Source organism: Ostrea edulis, chromosome 6 (genome assembly GCF_947568905.1).
Source record: "Ostrea edulis chromosome 6, xbOstEdul1.1, whole genome shotgun sequence".
Taxonomy (NCBI): Eukaryota; Metazoa; Mollusca; class Bivalvia; order Ostreida; family Ostreidae; genus Ostrea; species Ostrea edulis.
The window spans coordinates 17,208,396-17,226,758 of record NC_079169.1 but is presented as its reverse complement, the minus strand read 5'-3'; the positions used below and the strand labels follow the sequence as shown (position 1 = coordinate 17,226,758).

The following is an 18,363-nucleotide window of genomic DNA, read 5'->3' as shown; positions in this document are numbered from 1 at the left end:
CTATCTTTCCTATATATATATACTATCAGATCTATCTTATCTATACATACTATCAAATCTATCTTATCTATATACATACTATCAGATCTATCTTATCTATATACATACTATCAGATCTATCTTACCTATACATACTATCAGATCTATCTTATCTATATACATACTATCAGATCTATCTTACCTATACATACTATCAGATCTATCTTTCCTATATACATACTATCAGATCTATCTTATCTATACATACTATCAGATCTATCTTACCTATACATACTATCAGATCTATCTTATCTATACATACTATCAGATCTATCTTATCTATACATACTATCAGATCTATCTTATCTATATACATACTATCAGATCTATCTTATCTATATACATACTATCAGATCTATCTTACCTATATACATACTATCAGATATATGTATGATATAGGAAGCAGATGTCAGGAATATTGGTATACTCAAATTCTTCTGCACGTCAAAGTGAACAAAGAAATTTAGCAATTATTAAGAAATTATATTTAGAAATATGTGTCTTTATATACAACCCTAACTAAGGAGATAGGGCTTTATCGCAATTCACCTTTGAATTAGAACGCTTTACCCGATATAGTATTGCGTTGTGTGATGACACAATTGAATGAGATGATTGAACAGTTTGAATGACATGTTTGATGTAATACAACAAGAGTTTTCATTGGCCGATTACAGTAAAATATAGTTTTTGTAAAGGTAAAATAAGCTCTTGATTGACGAAAATGCTACATAAGCTCATTACGGTCCTTAACACTCGTGTGGCAGATATGGAGACCGGCCTCGACTAATGAAAGCCGCATTGCCGTGAGTTTAGCCTTTTGAATAATTATCATTTAATGGAACTGGGATGATATATTATTTGAAATATTTAGCTAAAATATTTGTGGGGTATTAGTTCACATCTAAACGCTATTGTGCCAATATGGAAATGAACCGGGATTCGAATTGACTGGCTACCTAACGTGGCTACGTCAACGAACGAAATCATCAAAACTGAGTTTTTGGGTCGTATGGGGCTTTAGTAAATATTCAAAGGTATGTTTGGACACAAGTATAGTAGGAAAATATGTGAGGAATTTTTTGATATCAAATTTATGAGACAACAACACAAGAATTACAACTTTTTCTCTTTCTTCCTTTGAAGTTTGTTTCCATCTGGCCGTCATGTTTTCAAATGCCGACTACTCCTGTATAAGGGAATTTGGGCGGTCTTATACATATGGACCAATGAGAGTGTCTGTTGCATTTCACAATTGTATTACAAACAGATTCAATTGTGTCGTCACACAACGCAATGCTATATCGGCCAAAGCATTCTAATTCAAAGGTGAATTGCGATAATATTTGACTGTGGTTTTCACATTGTAACTATATAGAGGAGGCTTTGGCTTTCAACATATGTACTGTTTCCCCATGTGACAACAACTGACCGGTCATTATTATAAAGAGATATTGCATTTCCTCAACTTGTCTCGTTAACAATTCTGACCTGGATTTCTTGAAAAAAATATGAAGTAAAACTTGGACTTTAGTCTGATATTTTACTAAAATTTTGACTGCTTAAATAAAAGAATATTCACAGCTAAGATGGCTCATTACACCTTAAAATAGTTTATTAAATCAGCATGAAATAATTTAATCATGAAAGATGATGATATGTAATAAGTACGTGTCAAAAGGCAAAAATATACAATTTTGGAGAAAGCGACATTATTTTTAACAAATTATTTCAAGAAATAAAAACGAAGGACACCAGTGGATTTGAACTCGGGATCTGTGGGTCAGGTATCGGGTTACAGACAAAGCAGCACTGGGAAAACGAGTATTTCATACAACAGAATTCAGAGTTTGGTGCTGAAGTATTGCAGATTGCACAACATTCAGATTATACAAGTCTTACTGTGTGTAATGGACATATTTGTTCTTTTTTTTTCTTAGCGTACTATTGTCCCAATTGGCATGTGATTCCCGTGGCTCTGAAAACCAACACGCCCGCCAACACCGCGTGTAGATCACCAGGTAATCATCGGACATTGAGGATATTCAATGCTTTCAAGGTGAATATAGAATTTATTTCATGATTAAGACCGGATTTTTAAAAATATTTTCATGAGTGCGAAGCATGAGTGAAAATACAAAAAGAAAAATCCTGTCTTACGAGTGAAATAAATTCTATATCCAACTGCAAAGCATTGAATTTTCTGTTTATTACATTTTCTTTGGTTTTAGAACATGTTTATTTCAAATCTTAAAGGATGTGTAGTAATATACAACATGACATCACAATCAGTTGTTATTTTCACAGTGTTGTTAATTTCACACTAAATGTACACCAGATGCCAACAAACATAGCATATTAATTATATCGAATTGATATCTCTAGTGTAATATTTCTGCTGAAATATTTTGTTTTGGCTGTGATTCAATCTTTTGAAAGTTAGATTTTGTGTAAATCAACTTACAGCTGTTCTTGCACTTCATTTACTCAAATGAGCACAAAAATGATTATCAGGCACATAGCAACAATGGGTCTGCCCCCACTTTATTATCACATGTGGAGTTGGTTATTTTTACATGCAGAGGTTGATCAATAGATAGGTGCATGGGTCCCCCCCCCCCCTTTTTTTTTTCAAAAAAAACAAAAACAGCTTTGTCGAAAATTTACTTACAAGAATCTTGATCAATATTATAAAGTCAACTTCACCCCCACCCCCCTTATTTATTCAAACGATGCTACATGCCTGATTATATTGCATGTTTTTTTGTGCTTTTAATTCTTGGTTTCTGTTGTTTTTAAAACAATTTACTACTGAAATTCTTGGTATTAACTGCATTAAAGCTTGGACAGAAATAAACCTCAAATACTTCTACATGCATCACATCCCCCCTTCCCCAACTCTACAATTTGACACAGTGCAGATTTTAAAAAGTTTTCTCTGTAAAATCAAAGAAATTAAACCTAATTTTGTCATAGATAGAATACAGCCTGTTAAAACTCGGCACAATAAAGAATTTGGTAATGTAAGCTTTACAATACACTATTTGTTAATACTATTTATGTGAATCTTATGCCTCATTCACACGAAGAATTTGATTTGCATTAAACATGAGTTAATGCGAATTAAATTTGAACTGCGTTCACACGGAGATTTTAATGCGCATTAGTTTACTTCAAATTAAAATTTACGTCGCGATTTAATGCGAATTAGATTTACTTCGCATTAGCTCCGTGTGCACGCAAAGCGAAGCTAATTCGCATTAAATATTCACGCATGTGTAATGGCAAATTTGGGTCACATGCATCATACACGTGGTCAGCTATATATATTAATGTTAGATTTGTGCGAAAAACTAATCAAAATGATAATAATCACTAAAAAAAAGCATGTACAAACAGCAAGTCATTAGATAATGTCAGACGTAAATCTGTGCTCTGCATAGGCATACTGAGTAATATATATGGAAGGAATTGCTTTTAAATAGGATAAAAACGTTTTAAAATAGTGATGATATGATTTTCTTTTTAACATTTTAACAAATATCCCACTCAGTTAAATTCTTTTATACTATATGATGTCATGGTAGACTTATAATACATATTAGTAATTAAAAATTATGTCACAACAATAGGCAGCGGAATGATGAAAAAGACGTTCCAATGTTGTTTAAACTGGGCTCATGAAGAAGCAATATATTATCTGGAATGAATGCTGGTCGCCAGAGATTATAACACTAATTTCTTGGGAACATATAAAAATAAACGAGACAAAACTCCTTGTGTGTAGATCAGTTACATGTATATTGTAAACATGTTTTGAACAATGAATTCTGTATCTATAGCCAATATTCATTAAGATATCTATAAAAATAATTTTCAATAATATAGTCTATCCTTTAATTCATTTCCTGCACCCTTTAATTTAGAGATGCATGCGAATTTAATTCGCATTAGTTTACTTCACATTAAATATAACTGCAGTGTGAACGTTATTTAATTTGAATTAATTTAATGCGCATTATTTTACTTCGCATGAAATTTAATACAAAGTAAAAATTGATGCGCATCCTTGTGAATGAGGTATTAGAACGGCAATGGTAAGCGCTCACCCAACTTTTCGTGTAAGGGGAGTAACTGCAAAAAATGTAGACCATTTAGTGCCAACAAGATTCACAGTGATGCACATTTCATGATGATTGTATTCCTATTCATACAATATAGCTACTGATTTCAATAACTGTCAGAGAATTGGCGTCTTCAGAGTATATTATGTCACGACTCAGCTGTTTCGCGAGATGTACTATACAATCAAGGTTGTTGACTCTATCACACAGCTGATTTTACTTAATGAAAAACTAGAGATAATTACTGAAAAAGGATTAATTTTCGTGGAGAGTTTAATTTCATTGTTTTCGTGGTTAGGATACACCCCACAACTTTGAATCTCCATGAAAAAGAGAAACTGAATAACAAATCTTCGACCATCAAATTCAGCTTTCAGTAAAACATCCTTATTTTTATCTAATAACAAAAATTTTGTGCCAAGAAAATCAGTAGCTGGACCGTCTTCGTTTACACCAGCACACTTTTAAAGACATCCGACAGGTAAACTGAATATTGGACGGACTGAAGTGATAGAAAGAGAATGATTCCGTGTACACGCACATCATGTGAATAAGTATATATTATTACAACAGTACCTTGATCCAAGGAGTCGAATCACGTCAAGTTGACAGGCGCAGATCATGAGATGATCATCTGATGATCCGCACCTGTCAACGAGATGTGATCCAACTCTTCAGATCAAGTTACTGTAGTAATGATAAATTTATTATGTACCCCCTTAGGTATTTTTAAATCCACATTTATAAGATAATAAATGTAGTCATCAAAAACACAGACATACAGTGAAATTATATTTTGTGTACGCAGTCTTGTTCGTGACGCGGCGTTGTGATGATGCATTGTGACATCATTGTGACATCATCAGTTTCAGAGGATACTGATACAGAATCAGAAAACCAGTGTGGTGATCCGGAAAACCGGATCACACTCTGTCAAATCAACAGTATCAAATACGAAACATTGATGGGTATATAATAAAAGTTGATATTTTTAAAACACATGTTGTTTGTGAAAAAAATGCATGTAAATATATGTACATATTTTAATATAAAATGGACATCTTCGTAGGTTCTTGTCCGACTATATTCATAATGGAGTCGATGATGGAGCACTGTGCAAAAGTCCTGGGCAAAGATCCAACAGATGTCAAGACACTCAATCTTTACAAGAAGGGTCAGGTATGTTTCAATATCTCCCCTGATTTTGAGTGCCTCGATAAAGGGTCCGTATGTTTCAATATCTCCCCAGATTTTGAGTGCTTCTATGATATTTGTTTGTCTATAGTTAGCGAGACTGCTTGTTTCTGGCGTAATTCATGTTAACAGTGATTGTTGTAGTGAAAATTCATTGATTTTTGTAGTGCAGACATTATTCCTTTGGAGCATAGTACTGTTGTTATATATCTTCTTAACTTTATTCAAATATCATTCTAGTTAATGCAATTGAAGCATGTGGTAATTTCTGCAAAATCGACATAACAGCAGATTGAAATTCAATAAATGCTACTATGATTCCCTGGTATAGTGAAAATCACAAGGTCAGAGAGGAAATACGTAGTTCATTGTTTGTGGGAGAAGAATCTACCTGCATATCAATGCAAGAAATGTTGGGTGGTTTGTATTATGGAGACAAAGAAAGCCTTGAGTAATTCATTGTACAGAAACTAAGTCGAGTTGCCATTGTGTCTTTCGTGATTTAGCATGTTCCTTTTCATATATAGATTGCGTTAAGTCAAATCGGAACCCCTCACCCTCTATTAACTCCTTTTTACGAAGTAATAGAGTAAAGGCCAAAGTGTTCCGAATGAAGTTTAAGTGTCTGTGCTTTTATTGAAAAATAAACTTCATTGAAAAACTTATAGCATAAGTTTATTACAAAATAGTGGTTAATGAAAATATTTGTTGTTTATCAATTGTACATTTTCTTCTCTTGTTTTCTATCTCTAAAACATGCATATCAATGAAATCGGTTTGTTGAAAAGTCAGTTCATGGAAATATACGAAATATGCAATACACAATCCTATCAATGAAATATACAAACAATACAGTCGTGTGTCAATGAAATATGTTTTCTTTGTAGCTCACACCATCGAAAATGCCTCTTACTTATTGCAACATTAGAGAATTAACAAGTCAACTTTTGACCTCTGTAGATTATGAAAACCGCAAACAGCAAGTGACAAGCTTTAACCAGGTGAGCGTTTTTCAGGTTTTCCTGAAAATAAACAGTTGAGATATCAAATTAAGAATTGGTTCTTCCATGTAAGAGTAAAGTTAATACTTGCAACTAGGCGTGCTTCATGTCATGTTCAGAATTTAGAAAATTGCTAAATGTAATCATGTAAAATTATACCTAGGCCAATCGTTGGAAGAAGAAGGGTTTGTCAGTGGTCCCTATGAAGTTTGGGATTGGGTGGACAACAGCCAACTATACAGCTTTCGTAGCTATCCATGGCTATGATGGCAGTGTGTCCATCACTCACGGTGGGATCGAATGTGGTCAGGGCATAAACACAAAGGTTAGAAACAATGTGGTCCGTGTAGACACAAAGGTTAGAGACAATGTAGTCAGTCTAAACAAAGGTTAGAAACAATGTAGTCAGTGTAAACAAAGGTTAGAGACAATGTAGTCAGTCTAGACAGAGGTTAGAGACAATGTAGTCAGTCTAAACAAAGGTTAGAAACAATGTAGTCAGTCTAAACAAAGGTTAGAGACAATGTAGTCAGTCTAAACAAAGGTTAGAGACAATGTAGTCAGTCTAAACACAGAGGTTAGAAACAATGTAGTCAGTCTAAACACAGAGGTTAGAAACAATGTAGTCAGTCTAAACAAAGGTTAGAAACAATGTAGTCAGTCTAAACAAAGGTTAGAGACAATGTAGTCAGTGTAAACAAAGGTTAGAGACAATGTAGTCAGTGTAAACAAAGGTTAGAGACAATGTAGTCAGTCTAGACAGAGGTTAGAAACAATGTAGTCTGTCTAAACAAAGGTTAGAAACAATGTAGTCAGTCTAAACAAAGGTTAGAAACAATGTAGTCAGTCTAAACAAAGGTTAGAGACAATGTAGTCAGTCTAAACAAAGGTTAGAGACAATGTAGTCAGTCTAAACAAAGGTTAGAGACAATGTAGTCAGTCTAAACACAAAGGTTAGAGACAATGTAGTCAGTCTAAACAAAGGTTAGAGACAATGTAGTCAGTCTAAACAAAGATTAGAAACAATGTAGTCACTCTAAACAAAGGTTAGAAACAATGTAGTCAGTCTAAACAAAGGTTAGAAACAATGTAGTCAGTCTAAACAAAGGTTAGAGACAATGTAGTCAGTCTAAACAAAGGTTAGAGACAATGTAGTCAGTCTAAACACAGAGGTTAGAAACAATGTAGTCAGTCTAAACAAAGGTTAGAGACAATGTAGTCAGTCTAAACACAAAGGTTAGAAACAATGTAGTCAGTCTAAACAAAGGTTAGAGACAATGTAGTCAGTCTAAACACAAAGGTTAGAAACAATGTAGTCAGTCTAAACAAAGGTTAGAGACAATGTAGTCAGTCTAAACAAAGGTTAGAGACAATGTAGTCAGTCTAAACACAAAGGTTAGAAACAATGTAGTCAGTCTAAACAAAGGTTAGAGACAATGTAGTCAGTCTAAACACAAAGGTTAGAAACAATGTAGTCAGTCTAAACAAAGGTTAGAGACAATGTAGTCAGTCTAAACAAAGGTTAGAGACAATGTAGTCAGTCTAAACACAAAGGTTAGAAACAATGTAGTCAGTCTAAACAAAGGTTAGAGACAATGTAGTCAGTCTAAACACAAAGGTTAGAAACAATGTAGTCAGTCTAAACAAAGGTTAGAGACAATGTAGTCGGTCTAAACTCAAGTTAAAGCAATGAAAGGAATCTAAACACAGATAAGAAACAACAGTTTTGGAAATGTACACACAATGTTTGTATACATACATAAGCAGAGGGGGGGGGGGTATTCACACAATATATACAGTACCTGGAGGGGATGGTACACACAATGTTTGTATACTATTAGTTACATAGTCAGTTTGGAACATAATATGGAGTCATCCAGGGTGTGAAATAAAAATCTGAGTTTGCCGAGGCAATGCAAGATTTGATATGTCAGATGTTACTAGTTGTGACCAAGCAAAACACATGCATGTTTTAATGTGTAAAAATAGGATGTTTTAGATATTCAAAAACTGTTGCAGGTGATGCAGGTGTGTGCCTCTACCTTTGGTATCCCTATGGATCTGATCAAAGTGAAGCCAACAGACTCCCTGACCACGGCCAACAGTGTAACAACCGGGGGCAGCATCACCAGTGAACTTTGTTGTAAGGTACATAGGCTATCTGTTTCCCAAGTATCGCTATAGTGCACCTCTCCTAGCGTAAATATAAAGAGTGAGATTTTTCTCTGCACTCCATATAATTGTAAATCTTGAAAATTTTGGTAAGAGGTTATTTTCAAGTTTTAAGTATTGATGCTAGATATACATGTAGATAGATAGATAGATGGATTTAAGAAATGAAACTTATAATTCTTTATTTGATGCATGTATCAAACGAAAAATTGGACAGAAAACTTCATCAATAGAGCATTGATGAAAAAGTTTGCCATCCAATTTTTTGTTTGATACATGCATCAAATAAAGAATTCTAAGTTTTATTTCTTATCATTTAATTATACCTTCAAAATAGAAAAGCAAATAGTTTCTTTCATCAAAAAGCTTGAATTAACGTTTCTGAAATGGTGCGTAGGAATACCTATACGTAACAATGAAAACAACAACAAAACTGGCTCTACGTTCGGGTGAGGTAGAGTTACTGTGCAGAATTAAATGGATTATACGCCAAATTAAAGGTGCAATGGTTAAAAGCTGAAATATATATAAAGGAAGAGAACAAGTGGTGACTGGATGAATGCTGCATTGCATTCAAGACGTTGAACACTGGTTGTATCATAGGAACGATGGAATGCGACTCTGCTCCATTTCAATATCAAGTAAAAAGTTCAACTCCCCTGAGAAATTAATTACAATGAGTTCAATTAATTGATTAGATTGTTTGATTGGCTAATTTTAGGCAGTGCTGCATTGCTGTGAGGCTTTGAATGAACGAATCGCACCAGTGAGACAAAAGATCCCTACCAAGCCCTGGAAGGACGTTATATTTCAGTGTTTCAGTGAAAACATCGATTTGTCAGAAAGATACTGGTAAAAAGATTTTTTTTAGTTTTAGCTCATCTGAGTCACAGGCTCTTGCTAATTTTTCTGATCAAGTTTTGTGTGCTTTCTCTGTCCGTCTGTTGGATAAACTTTTTGACATGTTCGTCTTCTCATTCGGCCGTGTCGGATAAACTTTTTACATGTTCCTCTTCTCATTAGACCGATTTGAAACAAAATTTTCACCAGAGTGTTCTCAGGTGACAGGAAAACAATTTTGTTTAGATGAAAGGTTATGCTCTCCATACCAAAGGGAGATAATTAAGATATTGTGAAAGTGAGCTAAGTGTTTTAAAAGTCTTCCCAAGAACCATGGTACCAGAAAAGCCGAATCTTCGTGAAGGATTTGTTATGTACTGAAGAGTTACGTTTGCTCACAACCCTGGAAGCAGGAAGGGGCCACAATAACGGTTTAAAGTTTTACATAGGAATATATCAGAATATTCTTTAAAAATTCTCTTCTCAAACTTCAAATTGGTACAGTGTGTTGAATTTATATGCAAGCATCCTCATGTACAATGGATTCACCCCTGGGGCCACTTAAACTTTTGAACATTTTCTGCTTCTTTTCATGAATGGCTGCCCCAATTGTAACTGATTTGGTATATAGCATATAAGGATAAAGGCGAAAAAATTAAAATTTCATGAACCCTGCCTCCTTTGAGTCTGTGGGATGGGGCCAAAACCATAACAATTAATGCAATCTTCGAAATCTTGAAAATCAAGTAGTGAAGATGATTGTATGCTTATGATGAGTACACCAAAATTGTGAAATTTATAACCGCAGGGTTTAGGGTTCAGACCTCGGGTTGGGATTAAGGTGGTTATACACACATATCAAAAATGCATTCTGTCTTGGAAAAAACTTCTTTACTTCTGGATGTCAAGGGGGAAAATGTTTGCATAATTATAATGAGCATTGGGTCTACTTACTTATTTACTGCCCATAAGTTAAGCCTATGGCGTGTAAGGCAGCAACGAGGTTTCTCCATTCCTGTCGGTCTTTTGCCGTTTTCTGGAGGGTATTCCAACTTTCTACTAGAATTATGAAATATGTCTCCAGGGATGAGGTTCTGTTATTATTATTTAATCAAGCAAGCATGGAATTTTCTGCTGAATGTTTCTAGAGTAGGAGTTTTGTGCCCTATGGCAAATTACCTAATGATAAGTTAGAAATAATTATGTATTTATGATTTTTAAAATTTCATGCACATGAGTCATGGACTTTGGAAAATGTGCTGCATTATACTCAGGTGACCATTAAAGCCCAGGGGCCTCTTGTTATTGCATTATACTCAGGTGACCATTAAAGCCCAGGGGCCTCTTGTTATTGCTTCTACACAGAATTGAAAAGAATATGATGACAGTTTATATGGGCATGTATTTTTGAATATGTATACATGTCTGGAATGTATCTGTGGAAAAGTAATTGTACCTGTAGCATTTTTTTGGATATGCTGCATATGCATGTTTGAAAGATATTTTTAGATAAGCAAGTGTGTTTGGAATATATTTTTGGACATGTATACAGTGTGTCATGTCAAATACTCTCACAACAGTTGTCAAAGTTGAGGAAATGAAATTTAAAGCCTTTAGAGTTTTATGTGCTAACTGATTGTTGCCACTCAAGTTTGTCACACCCTGTGCTTTGTTTCAATAGCACTATGTTCATTTTCAGGTACATGTATTAGACTTTTATTTTGTTTTAGGCAAGTTCCAAACACTCCATACCTATTTGAGTACAATTCCTATGGCGTGACCTTGACCGAGGTCACATTGGACATACTGACTGGTCAGCATATCATTGATAGAGTGGACATGTTGTTTGACTGTGGCGAGAGGTTAGACACCAACTTTGAAAAGAGAAAGATAGTGTTTCTTAGTTTAGAATAATAGGTATATATGGTGCGTCCATTGGACCAAGCAAAGCATGAAATAGTCATTGGCATGTTCCAAGTGATGATCATAATTCGGTTAAGTACGATAAATTATAATTCATTTTAAAATGTATATAATTTACGAAATTCTTCTTGAGCTAAATGCCCAGTAACATCTAAATATCAAAGGGGGTATATAGGAGGATAACTACAGGATCTGCCTATTCATGTAATACGGGAATATAACGCCAGCCGACGTAAACTGTGCATTGTGATGTCACGTTTAGCCTTGACTTTCTTCTTCGTCTTTCAAACCAAACAATTTTAAACAATAACAATACATCCCGTTTGCAATTTAAAAGACAGCTAAAACTAAACAAAATTAACCAACAAATTTAAATTGGTTAAAAGGTAAGCGTAAATATACTGACATGTATATTTTTATTTTAAGAAACTCTTGAATTCATTCATCTATTTAGTTGTATTACTATTTCTCTATCGAATGATTTGCTAAAAGCCGTTACAATAATAACAAGGAAGAATTGTTTTAGCACACAAAAACGGATGTCTCCCCTTCCATTTTCCCTAGGTTTTTAAACATTTTATAGGGATCATCTTTAAAGTGGAAAATTAAGAGTTACTGTACACAAGTCATGTGCTTCAACCAAGGAACAGTGTTGTGAACATATGATAGTAAATTAAACTTACTAACTTACAAATATCATAGGCCTATGTCAAAAGACAAATAACTTATGGTCCAGACAAAAAAAAAATGCCCCAAAAATTCTATTCTTTGACCTTTACATAAAAGGTCAAAAGGCGATCAATAATGACACACAACACACTGTCTTATCATGGTATACCCACATACCAAATATCAAAGGCCCATTTCAAAAGACAAAAAAGTTTTGGTCCGTACAAAAGAAATGCCCAAAAAATTCTATTATTTGACCTTTACATAAAAGGTCAAAGTCATCAAAATTGGAATGCAACACACTATCTTATTATGGTTTACCCACATACCAAATATTAACGGCCCATGTCCAAAGATAAAAAAGTTATTGTCCGGACAAAAAAATTCTAAAAAAATGCAATTTCTGACCTTCACGTAAAAGGTCAAGGTCAGAGGTCGTTATGAATGGTAGGTACACATTGTCTTATCACGGTATACCCACATACGAAATATCAAAGGCCTATGTCAAAAGACAAAAAAGTTATGGTCTGGACAATTTGGTATGAGAAGCAGAAGACGAATTCATATTAAATCAGTATGTCCCCCTTCTGGGAAGGGGAGACATAATTACACCATTCATTTTCTATTCTCTATTCCTTTGCTGTTTTTGTCATTTTTTCTTTCACATACGTATTCCCTTTAGAGCCTTGCTTCGCAGATGGGCCTTGGCCCGTCAGAGTTTCTCTCGGTATAAGAAAATATTGCTTAGTTTCTAGCTAATTTTTCAATGATTGAATGGATATTTTGTGTCACCTAGACATTGATCAAGGACTGTTTTTGTCTGTGCAGTATGAACCCAGAAATAGACATAGGACAGTGTGAGGGAGCTTTTGTGATGGGCCTTGGATACTTCCTGCAGGAAGAAATCAAGTACGAGCAGAAAACAGGACAACAACTGACGGATGATACATGGGTAGGAAGGTTATCGATTAGTTTGTACATATGGGTAGGAAGGTTATTGATTAGTTTGTACGTATGATAAATGGATAGGAAGGTTATTGATTAGTTTGTACATATGATCCATGGGTAGGAAGTTTGTACATATGATACATGGGTAGGAAGGTTATTGATTAGTTTGTACATATGATACATGGGTAGGAAGGTTATTGATTAGTTTGTACGTATGATAAATAGGTAGAAAGGTCATTGATTAGTTTGTACATATGATACATGGGTAGGAAGGTTATTGATTAGTTTGTACATATGATACATGGGTAGGAAGGTCATTGATTAGTTTGTACGTATGATAAATGGGTAGGAAGGTTATTGATTAGTTTGTATGTATGATAAATGGGTAGGAAGGTCATTGATTAGTTAGTACATATGATGCATGGGTAGGAAGATTATTGATTAGTTTGTACATATGATACATGGGTAGGATTGATTTATTGTATATTGTTTAACGTCCCTCTCGAGATTTTTTCACCCACATGGAGACAGAAACATGGGTAGGAAGATTATTGATTAATTTGCACATATGATCCATGGGTAGGAAGTTTGTACATATGATACATGGGTAGGAAGGTTATTGATTAGTTTGTACATATGATACATGGGTAGGAAGGTTATTGGTTAGTTTGTATGTATGATACATGGGTAGGAAGGTTATTGATTAGTTTGTACGTATGATACATGGGTAGGAAGGTTATTGATTAGTTTGTACATATGATACATGGGTAGGAAGGTTATTGATTAGTTTGTACGTATGATACATGGGTAGGAAGGTTATTGATTAGTTTGTACGTATGATAAATGGGTAGGAAGGTCATTGATTAGTTTGTACATATGATACATAGATAAGATCGTCAAGTTGTTTCTACTCACAATGCATAAATAGATAGATTGTGGAGTTGTTTCTACCAAACCATTCTTATTTGCTACCTTAACAAGTGTAATCAAATGACGTACATTGTACATATTGGTATGTGACTATCCTTGTATAAACGACGGGCAAGGGAATGTGAGGTGGGACTGTCATTGTAGAACAACGGGCAAGGGGGTGTGAGGTGGGACTTATTGTATAGACGTTGGGCAAGGCGGTATGAGGTGGGACTCATTGTATAAACAATGGGCAAGGTGGTGTGAGGTGGGACTCTCATTGTATAAACAATGGGCAAGGGGTGTAAGGTGGGACTCTCATTGTATAAACAATGGGCAAGGGGGTGTGAGGTGGGACTCTCATTGTATAAACAATGGGCAAGGGGGTGTGAGGTGGGACTCTCATTGTATAAACAATGGGCAAGGGGGTGTGAAGTGGGACTATCATTGTATAAACTACGGGCAAGGGGGTGTAAGGTGAGACAGTCATTATATAGACGATGGGCAAGGGGGTGTGAGGTGGGACTGTCATTATAAAATGACGGGCAAGGGGGTGTGAGGTGGGACTGTCATTATAAAACGACGGGCAAGGTGGTATGAGGTGGGACTCATTGTATAAACAATGGGCAAGGGGGTGTAAGGTGGGACTCTCATTGTATAAACAATGGGCAAGGGGGTGTGAGGTGGGACTCTCATTGTATAAACAATGGGCAAGGGGGTGTGAGGTGGGACAGTCATTGTATAGACAACGGGCACGGGGGTGTAAGGTGGGACTCTCATTGTATAAACAACAGGCAAGGAGGTGTGAGGTGGGACTGTCATTATAAAACGACGGGCAAGGAGGTGTGAGGTGGGACTGTCATTGTATAAACGATGGGCACAGGGGTGTGAGGTGGGACTGTCATTGTATAAACAATGGGCAAGGGGGTGTGAGGTGGGACTCTCATTGTATAAACAATGGGCAAGGGGGTGTGAGGTGGGACTGTCATTGTATAAACTACGGGCAAGGGGGTGTAAGGTGGGACTCTCATTGTATAAACAACAGGCAAGGAGGTGTGAGGTGGGACTGTCATTATAAAACGACGGTCAAGGGGGTGTGAGATGGGACTGTCATTGTATAAACGATGGGCACAGGGGTGTGAGATGGGACTGTCATTGTATAAACGATGGGCACAGGGGTCTGAGGTGGGACTGTCATTGTATAAACGATGGGCACAGGGATCTGAGGTGGGACTGAATGCTCTAAACACTTTATGGTCTCACCTACTGAATAATGAAAGCATGGTTTGACTTTACCTGAAGATTAAACTTGAGGATTGTCTGCTTCATTAATGTATCATTCACCATTCATGATTCCATGAGCTTTTTGAATTAGCTGATGAAATCTGAAGTGATGATATCCGAGTATGGACACACAGTGCTGATATTCTTTTGTAGGAATACAAAGTTCCACTAGCAAAAGACATCCCTGTTGATTTCAGGATTAATTTACTGAAGAATGCCCCAAATCCATTAGGAGTTCTTAGAGCTAAAGGTGAGCTTGCGATAATGATGCGTTATAATTCTTAAAAAACACAACTCATGCTGCATAATTCTCTATAAAGTCTGTTTTAAAGGTTTGATAAGAATAATAAGATTTACATTTATATCTGTCTGCAGCCTGTGGTGAGCCCCCATGCTCTATAAAATCTGTTATAAAGGTTTGATAAAAATAATAAGATTTACATTTATATCTCTGTCTACAGCCTGTGGTGAGCCCCCGTTATGCATGAGCTGCTCTGCCTTGTTTGCCATTAAGCATGCAGTGGAGGCGTTCAGGAAGGATATTGGAAAAGACACATACTTTGCACTGGGTAATTACATCATTATATCACATCTCCATAAAGGTTGGGTAGATACTGTAGCCTTACTGCTCATTCTGAAGGATAATTCACATACCAGTCTTCTGACTATGATAGCAAGGTTATTGTCCCCTGAAACTGCAACTCTCAATTTAAAAGGTTAACTTTAGAAATTAGAAACAGTTTCTGTAATTTACTGGAGAGTGATAACAGTCAGGAGGTAATGTAGATCTAAGTTAATATCATGCAGATCATGTCTTGTACAAAGTTTCACTTAGACTAAACACCCAAAAACAAATGATTTTGAAGGAATTTGCATTATCTTGCTGATATGATGACCAATGTATTGGTGAATCATCTATATCGAGAAAAAATTCATTCGGGGGATAATTGTAATAACTATGGTCTCTCTTTATGGACCTTTGTGATTTCATGGTTCTTTAACAATAGTGGATCTGTTATAGGTGATTTGATGATTCTGTAACCCAAATGAACCTTTTATAGATGATTTGATGATTCTGTAACCCTCTATATAGATGATTCGACAATTCTGTAACCCTCTTTATAGATGATTTGATGATTCTGTAACCCTCTATATAGATGATTTGACGATTCTGTAACCCTCTTTATAGATGATTTGATGATTCTGTAACCCTCTATATAGATGATTTCATGATATTGTAACCCTCTTTATAGATGATTTGATGATATTGTAACCCCAGTGGATATTTATAAATGATTTGACGATTCTGTAACCCTATTCCTATGGGTATAATTATGCTATTCATCTATTTCTGTAATTTTTATATTGGGGGCATGAAATGCATGTTATTCCAAAACGGTTTCTTTAAATGTATTAATTGGATTAACGACGATACTACTTGGCCACACTTATTTACTTAAACTATTTGAGACGGCCGTCTGAGCAATGCATTTATTTCATAATGCCCAGCTTAACAAGATGACAGACATAATGATGTTCACTATGTATTTTTCCTAGATGCTCCAGCGACCGTTGAAAAGGTCCAGCAGTCTTGCATGGTTGACCCAACACAGTTCATTATTCAGTAGAGGGCTTCTGGAGATAACTAGACAGTGTGCCATTATTGTAGGACTCAGTACATGTGATGTTTATAGCACTTTAGATACAATAATTCATGTAATGTATATACTAGTGAGGAAAATTATGAACAATTCGTATTTATAGACAATGTGAACACCTGAGGTAACATGAGTCAGTATGTTAGAAATTTAATTGTATACATATGTAATGTATTTCCTATTGCCGATTCCCATGAATAATGTCGGGCTGTGGTTCACCTCAGACACAGGCAGTGGGTGTGAGGCTTCTTCATTCCTTTACAAAATTCAACATCACACACTTACTGCCTTTGCTCTTGTTTTCAGGTTGGCAACTTAATGGTATTCATAGGTGATTTTGTGATTTATAGTTGAAATAATGAACCGTTTTAAACAAGTAAAAGTCATGTAGATAATGCATGTGTGATTCAATATTTCAAGATAACATGAATATTATTGAAAAGATATGTTACCATTAACAAAAGCATTCCAAGCTGTAGGAGGGATTTTACTAGTTGTCTACAATGAAAATCAGCATTGCAAAAGAGCAGAGTCAGCATTACTAAGCATTATTAGCATTCAAATTAGCATTTAATTTGTAATATTTAAAAACAGACTAAAACAAAAAGTGATATTTGCCCCCCCCAAAAAAAAACAACCAGAAAAAACATGTTTAGAGGTATATACTGATCAATTCAAAGTCAGTAATGACCTACTTCTGGTAACATTCAGTGCTGCCTCTGCTTCTGATAACATTCAATGCTGCCTCTGCTTCTGATAACATTCAATGCTGCCTCTGCTTCTGGTAACATTCAATGCTGCTTCTGGTAACATTTAATGCTGCTTCTGGTAGCATTCAATGATGCTTCTGGTAACACTCAATGATGCTTCTGGTAACACTCAATGATGCTTCTGGTAACATTTTATGCTGCTTCTGGTAGCATTCAATGATGCTTCTGGTAACACTCAATGATGCTTCTGGTAGCATGCATGCATTGTTGTGTTACAGATATTAATTGAAACAATTATGCATAATAAGATAAATTTCAAATAGTAATATAAATGAGATCCAAATTCTCAAAGGTGCTTCATTGTGAAAACTAGGGCTGTTGGTACCTTCAATCAATTAGTTTTACAATTTTTGGTCATCCTAAGGAGACCTTAATCAATATTAAGGCGAAATTTATTTCTTGAAACAATGTCTATAATAATATATGTGTAATGTATTGGCAATTTTTTATATCACTGCAATCCCTGACCTGTGTACTTGTGTAACTAAGTGATATTCATATACTCCCAACGAATGGAAAAAATGAGTGGAGTCTATTACTCAATCATCTTTGTGATATTTTTATTATATATATATTATATGCCAAAGCAGCAATGCAGAGTGATTTTATAAAATAAAAATGATTCCTATGCAATAGTTTTAATTGTTGTTTACAATATAAATTGATAGATATATTTACATTCAAATTTTGCTTGTATCAACTACAGCTGTACTATGTTGCAGAATTGTCTGTTTGTAATCACACAAATTTTTGGCAACTCATTTTTATTAGCTCACCTGAGCTGAAAGCTCAAGTAAGCTTTTCTGATCACTGTATTTTGAAAAACAGTTAA

General features: G+C 35.2%; 1 protein-coding gene across 2 annotated transcripts in view; it reads left to right on the top strand.

Moving 5' to 3' along the window:
- LOC125646862 (xanthine dehydrogenase-like) overlaps positions 1–18,162 on the top strand; it is a 63,945-nt gene extending 45,783 nt beyond the window's left edge. For both annotated transcript variants that reach the window (XM_048873437.2, XM_048873438.2), the window contains exons 25-35: positions 1,980–2,060; positions 5,233–5,342; positions 6,245–6,358; positions 6,522–6,683; positions 8,378–8,506; positions 9,252–9,382; positions 11,101–11,232; positions 12,791–12,914; positions 15,257–15,353; positions 15,565–15,672; positions 16,661–18,162. In XM_048873437.2, the coding sequence (XP_048729394.2) occupies positions 1,980–2,060; positions 5,233–5,342; positions 6,245–6,358; positions 6,522–6,683; positions 8,378–8,506; positions 9,252–9,382; positions 11,101–11,232; positions 12,791–12,914; positions 15,257–15,353; positions 15,565–15,672; positions 16,661–16,731 (1,259 nt within the window). In that variant the 3' untranslated portion in view covers positions 16,732–18,162. The remainder of the gene's footprint in view (positions 1–1,979; positions 2,061–5,232; positions 5,343–6,244; positions 6,359–6,521; positions 6,684–8,377; positions 8,507–9,251; positions 9,383–11,100; positions 11,233–12,790; positions 12,915–15,256; positions 15,354–15,564; positions 15,673–16,660) is intronic.
- The last annotated feature ends 201 nt before the right edge of the window (positions 18,163–18,363 follow it).